The following is a 7,355-nucleotide window of genomic DNA, read 5'->3' as shown; positions in this document are numbered from 1 at the left end:
TAACAGTGATATTTCTATATCGCTCTACAATTGATGTATTGAACACTATTTTAACAGTGATATTTCTATATCACTCTACAATTGATGTATTGAACACTATTTTGGCAATGATATTTCTATACCGCTCTACAATTGATGTATTGAGCACTATTTTAACAGTGATATTTCTATATCACTCTACAATTGATGTATTGAGCACTATTTTAACAGTAATATTTCTATATCGCTCTACAATTGATGTATTGAACACTATTTTAACAGTGATATTTCTATATCACTCTACAATTGATGTATTGAGCACTATTTTAACAGTAATATTTCTATATCACTCTACAATTGATGTATTGAGCACTATTTTAACAGTGATATTTCTATATCACTCTACAATTGATGTATTGAACACTATTTTAACAGTAATATTTCTATATCACTCTACAATTGATGTATTGAGCACTATTTTAACAGTGATATTTCTATATCACTCTACAATTGATGTATTGAACACTATTTTAACAGTGATATTTCTATATCACTCTACAATTGATGTATTGAACACTATTTTAACAATGATATTTCTATATCGCTCTACAATTGATGTATTGAGCATTATTTTAACAGTGATATTTCTATATCGCTCTACAACTGATGTATTGAACACTATTTTAACAGTGATATCTCTATATCACTCTACAATTGATGTAATGAGCACTATTTTAACAGTGGGAATATTTTGTATTAGTTTAATGGGTATATTGTCTTATAATTATACAGAGATTCTATTCTTTAGTCATGACACCTGGTAATTGGTTTGAGACTTTATTGAGGTTTGAAATTTTATGTCCATTTTAAGGTAGTAATCATTGAATCGCTACTCGTGATTTTACTAACGAAGCCGGGAACGCCATGCCATGCCTATACTCATTTCTATTTTCCCATTGATGTGTACTATTTTGAAAATCAATTTTGATAATTTTTGACTTTCATGTAATCGTTTCAGGTGGTAATGAAACCAGATCAAGATATCATGGAAGGTGAAAAGATTGCCGAAGATTTAATGCAGAAACTTGATATAACAGAAAAATCTTTAATAACCGGTGCTTATATGGACCTTTTATTAAAATAAAATTTAATAACATTTTTGATTACTTTTTTTAATATTAATGATGTATTTTAAATTTTGGAGGGAATAAAGATAATAATAGTAGTCCCAAAGTTGATATCAGTAACGTTCATATTGACAAACTGACCGACTGGGCGGTCGCAGATTTCGAACGTGCAGCTGGACGACGGAATCTTTATTTTGATATTTAATTCTCATGATAATTGCGAAGACAAAAAGGACATCCCAATTCACACAACGAAAATAACAAATCAGGCAACAATATTCTAAAATATTTAACACAACCTAAAAGATACATTTAAATAAACCATGATAATGTTATATTTTCGAACACATATTGCCAATATGTTGTTTTGGATTTGGGGTTTTGTTTTGTGGTTCGGATCGTTAGTACTTGGTTTATTCATCCAATATGACATGTACACTGGTATAATATTGTTTCCACATATAATAAAAACCATCCACTGAGCATTCAAAAATTTATATTGCATTTGTATTAAATTTCCCCCCCAAAAAGTGATAATTCAGAATTTAACGCATCCATAAAGAAGCATCGTAAATAAATGTTCTCCTAAGCAAAAGAGTGATAATTTATTTTGGATCTGTAAAGTTAACATTGACAAAACAAGATTCAGCTTGAGAATTAAATTTGAGTATATTTGAATGTCTGCGAGTATGACCTCTTCTATAAAACGTCTCCAGTCCGTGTGATGGCAAATCACGATGCATTTCATAAAAAGTTTTGAGTTCATCTCGTTTTGGTCCTCGTGGAAAAATATGCCATTCTGTAAGTAGCTGTCGTATTTTAGGCAGCATCCCGTCTTGTATTATATTCATCATAACCTTCCATTCAGCTAGCTCAATATCAAATTTCAATACGTCTATCACTCTCTGAAAATTATCAATTTAATAAAATGAAATGGAGTTTTCTTTTCAGACAGCTTACATCATGCTTGATGCATCCGTCTCTATGTTAGTAACGTATATTAGCCACAGATTTTGGAAAGCTGGTAGCATAGGAACTGAACAGGATCTGGTGCATAGTGCAATTTTGGCCTATGCTAAGGGAACATGTACTTTCACAATGCCCGTTATAAAAATCAATCGAAAAGGTAGCTTTTTCATAAATGAGCTCAAACCGATCTTAATCTTACCATTTCATGGTGTAACATTTTCATAACCGACCTCACCCCGGGGCGTGACTCATCTTTTCATGGTGTTACATTTTCACAACCGAGTTCTAACATGGGCCTAGACCAAGAGGTTTAATTATTTAAGCTACTGGGCCCAAGCTTACCATTTCATGATATGATATAGAATTTTCATAACCGTTCTCTAACCCGGATCTAAACCTACCTTTTCGTGCTTTAACATTTTCATAACCGATCTCAGTGTACGAGTTTTCCAAATCTGAGGCTTCTTGACATAAATATCAAATCTTGGTGAGAAATTATCATCATCGACGTGACTTAACCCAATGTTTTTAAAGTAAACATTTTTACTATGTGTGTAGTCTTCGAGTCCCATGCTGAAAGTGATGGTAACAATTTATGATTATTTATCAATTTTAGAAGGTTAATCATTTAGCTGATGAGACAGACTCCTTCCAATTCCATTCAAAAACTTATTTTCTAGAGACACGTCTGTTATTTCAGCAATGCGAATTGTGGTAGTTTTTGTATAAAAACATATGTGTATTAGGGACACTGATAGCATAGATTTTTCATTTGTTTCTATCACCTTGGATCGAATGAATACACCTCACAACCTTTTTTAGCCATAGCTTCATCAAAAGTAAAATCCCCAGCAATCCTAAAATAAACAGATCGAAAAACCAGTTATTATTTGACAAAAATGTGTTCACATTTAATCGGCATATATAGGCACCAAAAAATATCAGGATCTCCAGATATCGTATTAATGTCGAACTGCAATACAAAAGTAATTTCTTTCATTCCAATCTAAACATGAATATCGACTTCGTACAGTAGTATAATATGGAAAATTGTTATCGATAACTTATAAACTCTAACAAATCATGTTTAAAGGTTTTCAGAAATTTGCTTTAAATGTGATGTGAATGCTTTGTTGAAATATTATAACCTTTTTAAAACATTCGATTATTTAGGTAGAGATTCAAAATGGCTGTGATTTACGTTCGTGTGTGTTATTTCCATGAACGAACTACCCAGTGTGGTATGGGGTTTGTCTGATTTGCCTGTATCTAGTTACGACCCTGAATTGAGCAAAACTAAGTAATATTTACCCAAATGAATAAACTAGACAGGGTTTATCTGGACGAATCGGGCTGTATTTTTCATCAAAACAAATTTTCCAATTTCCCATGTTCTTAGCATCTTTACAATTATAACCTACAGGCTTGTCGATGCTCCTACAACAAAATATTTTTATTTTTACACATTCATATCATCATTATCTTTCATACAGTGATTGAAAGAAACAGAATTGGTGGATAATCATGAAAATGTATCCAATATTCTTAAATGAATACAATGTGTGATAAAGAACACGCTTTCACTTCACAATTGGGAGCTGAACCACCCCCCCCCCCCCCCCAACACTCTTAGTTTTTATCAAAATTTTAATCATTGAGCACTTTATTGCCTGGTGAGTACCCCCTTGTCAATTCTGCATCAAATCTTTCAGATCCCAACTACCAAATGATTCACAGATAAGCCAGGAAAAGACTGGAAGTATAGGGCGTAATAATTACCTTTCAATCAAACAGACATATTTCCACCAAGAGTCAACTGCAATACCTTAAAAATATAAACACATTTAACTTAAAATACCTAACCATACATGGCATCGACGTGTGCCTTTTTTGTATCAGAAATGAAATGAATGGAGTTTTACGTCCTAGTTTTCTGCACCATGTGGGCTAATGAAGACCTTTCGACAGTTGGAAATCGAAAAAGAGCAGGCTAATGCCGGCTGTCCTGGCAAAAATTTCCCTCACCCTGCACCCTAAATGACGTTGCCCGTCTTCATTAGACCACATGGTGCAGAAAAGTAGGACGTAATACTCCGTTCATCTCATTTCACTTCCGACCTGTATACGAGCGTAGTTTAATACTGTATATTTCAAGTAACCTAGTCAAGTAACCTAATTTCGTGGAAACCTATTATTCGTGGATTTCCGGAAATGTTTAATAATTTACATGAACGACCTTGCGCGACCTCCGCATTAGTTTGCTTTGATAAACATGGGTTTTCTGTACAATGTCAGCTAGTAGAATGAATCCAGTAGTTTCAAGCAAGGTAAAATGTATACTTTGACAAATACAAAATGGCGGATTTCACTTATTACCAAACGTCACCATTTTTTATCGGCCGAATTTCCTTATAATCCCAAGCGGTAATCGGAATTCCAAGTGTCGTCTGCTAGAATATAGTCCAACGAATGAAGTCACGTGATCAACTAGCGGATTCCGTGTCAGCAGAAAAATTCTATGGAACACAAAGCGGGCCATATTCTTATGTTGTTTCAGTGACTTTTAGCAATAAATCTCGCTACGTATCTTATTTTGTCAGTCACTGTTTTTTTTTTTAAATCGTGGTTCTTTGAAGGAATTGTCACTAATTATAATGAATTGATATTAAAGATAAATACTAAGAGAAGTTAATTATACCACCCGGTATCCATACAACATGTTTTTCTAGACTTATCTATGGATCAAACATTGTACACGAAAATAGGTGACGCATTCTGCCACCGTTGGCGAGTTGGTTGCTCATGAAATATGGGTCAAAGTGAAGGATTCATAAAGAAAATCGAAATAAACCAATTTTGATTATTTTGTAGAATATCTGAGGAAACATCTAAGACATAAAAAAAAAATTGGTTTTTTTAACTTATATCCTTATATCCACGAAAATAGGTTACACCACTGTATAATAACTTAAATAAACTGATGACAAAATAATATACTGAAAACATAAGCATTATAAATAATGAAGGTTTTGTGATATCTGGGATGACCATCTGACTAAGCCCCTGGCATTTAGCCTCTATGCAAAGCTTCGACAAAAGATGGCCTGGAGGTTGCTTAAAATCTTTGTAATTGACCAAGCCTACAGTGGCTATTGAAATCTGATTGGTTGTAAATTCAGATCCGTTTTGGTGCGGGAAACATTAAAGATGGGTTTCCTTATTTTTTAGTGTCAAATTAATCAAACTATTTGATTATAATGAATTAGCATATATTCTTTCTAATATCATTATTTTCTTATATTGCATATAATTTAAGTTTTGACTAATCATAAATGTCCATGTATGTACAGTCTGGATAAACTAAAAAAGACTTGTTGACCTTTTTTTGATCGGTCACTCATTCGAATTCTGCTGGTAATTCTCTTCTAATTTAGCTAATTATGAATTAATTCGACAAACTGGTATTTTTCCAACTTATTAGAACACCTCTACATTCTATTCATATGAGTATTAGCATTTTGATTTTCATAAATGAAAATGAGGGAACCGATCTTTAAGTAAAAGTAATTCAATGAATTTGATAATGTCTACGAACTTCAACTCTTTGCTATAGGAATATATAATAAGGAGTGATACACAATGTATATTTATGTAAATCCAATAAATACACGATTGGAGTCTTCTATTGTAATACATAAATTTCATGCTACCTCAAAAAAATATATAATTCACCTTTATCAATCAATGTACACAAATCATTTACTCCAATGTTTTGAGAAACGGTTGGTTCTTTTTGTTTCATTTTCAATTGTTGGAGCATACTTTCTTTCTCTTTCGCTATTTGTTGGAGCATACTTTCTCTCTCTTTCGCTATTTGTTGGAGCATACTTTCTTTTTCTTTATTCATTTGTTGTATCATGCTTATTTTGGGGAGCATAGTTTCGTTTTCAACATGTGGTAGTAGATCAAATGGCGACTGATATCGAAAAAACAGGAATATAACAAAGAAAGGAAAGGCGATGAGTAGGAAGTATATAGATCGAGGATAAATCATCTTGATTTAATTCTGAAAAGATAGAGGACAATCAATCATACGAAATTCCATGCCAATCAACGATCCAGGCATCCAGTCACCCAGACATGCAGATATCCAGTCAGTCAGTCATCCAGACAGTCAGATATCCATACATCCATACAACCATACAAGTGCCTGGAGTTGACGAACTTTCTGATAGAAATAGGGGAGAATGGTACTTTAACGGACATGTCAAACTCAGGAATTTTATCTATACTGACATCTCATTAACCAACTTAAATTTGATACCACAATGTTAAACGAATAGAATTTTCAAATATGCATGTTACATAGACATGTTGTATATCACTGGAAAGCTCAGAATCTCAGCATTATGAGATCGAAAGAATTATTGATATATCACTATTAGGCTACGAGATACAGCACTGCAAAGGTTCAAAATGGACCAAAAAAGGCAAAACCGAAAATCAAATTCTGTCCTCAACAAGTTTTAGATAAACGTTAATTCTATCAATTGACACCAAAATTGTTCAAATCGGATAATAAATAGCTCCGAAATAGCAAGTTTTGCATATTGAGGCAAACCAATATGGCGACCTATATGTTACTTCCGGTACGAATTTTTTTAGTTGTAACACTTTGTATTAGTGACAGTAAGTTTATGTATATGTCATTTCTGACATAACTCAATTTCACCGGAAGTGGTGCCACCGGAAGTACTAATATCGAAACCGGAACTGATAAACATTTTTTGACTATGTAGAATTATTTGCCCATACCGACAGTCTACGCCATAAAAATTTCAAATCGATCGGTCAAAAAGCAACCGAAATAAAAATTTTCGATTAATTTCGACAAAAAAAAGTATCGAACGAATTTTGGAAAATCGAATATTTTCAACTGCTATCATATGTCCTTTTTTCTAAAAATTATAATAAAGGAAACCCGAGCAAATCGAACGATAAATACGCCCTCTACAGTCCATTTCCTATTTTTTTGCTATCTCACTTCCGGTTGCGCAGAACATTTTTGTTTTACATTGAATAGCCACGAGCTAGAAAATGTCATGAAGTCCGTTTTGTCGTACCTATTTCTAGTTCCGAGAAATAAGCTCCCTAGCTGACGAAAAAAAAATAACAATTACGAAAACAAAGCGGAGAAGAACGCCCTGCAATAATAATTAATTTTAATCAGTGTCACCATCTTTACAAAAATACATTGCACAAATACATAAAAACAAAATT

At 33.0% G+C, this 7,355-nt stretch overlaps 2 protein-coding genes across 2 annotated transcripts in view; one reads left to right on the top strand and one right to left on the bottom strand.

The window, feature by feature from the left end:
- LOTGIDRAFT_160587 (hypothetical protein) overlaps positions 1-1,123 on the top strand; it is a gene marked incomplete at both ends in the record, with an annotated part of 2,588 nt that extends 1,465 nt beyond the window's left edge. The window contains one exon of the mRNA XM_009055699.1: positions 998-1,123. Coding sequence (XP_009053947.1) covers positions 998-1,123 — 126 coding nt within the window. The remainder of the gene's footprint in view (positions 1-997) is intronic.
- Positions 1,124-1,711: 588 nt separating this feature from the next.
- Positions 1,712-6,129, bottom strand: LOTGIDRAFT_160586 (hypothetical protein; the record flags this gene model as incomplete). Its single annotated transcript, XM_009055698.1, has 6 exons — positions 1,712-2,011; positions 2,477-2,648; positions 2,861-2,932; positions 3,387-3,512; positions 3,855-3,900; positions 5,808-6,129. The coding sequence occupies 6 exons, from the start codon at positions 6,127-6,129 to the stop codon at positions 1,712-1,714; spliced, it is 1,038 nt and encodes a 345-aa protein (XP_009053946.1).
- Between the last annotated feature and the right edge of the window lie 1,226 nt (positions 6,130-7,355).

The sequence above is a fragment of the Lottia gigantea genome (genome assembly GCF_000327385.1).
Source record: "Lottia gigantea unplaced genomic scaffold LOTGIsca_25, whole genome shotgun sequence".
In the NCBI taxonomy this organism is placed as follows: Eukaryota; Metazoa; Mollusca; class Gastropoda; family Lottiidae; genus Lottia; species Lottia gigantea.
Note: the sequence above shows the minus strand (reverse complement) of the source record. Positions and strands in the feature narration are given on the sequence as shown.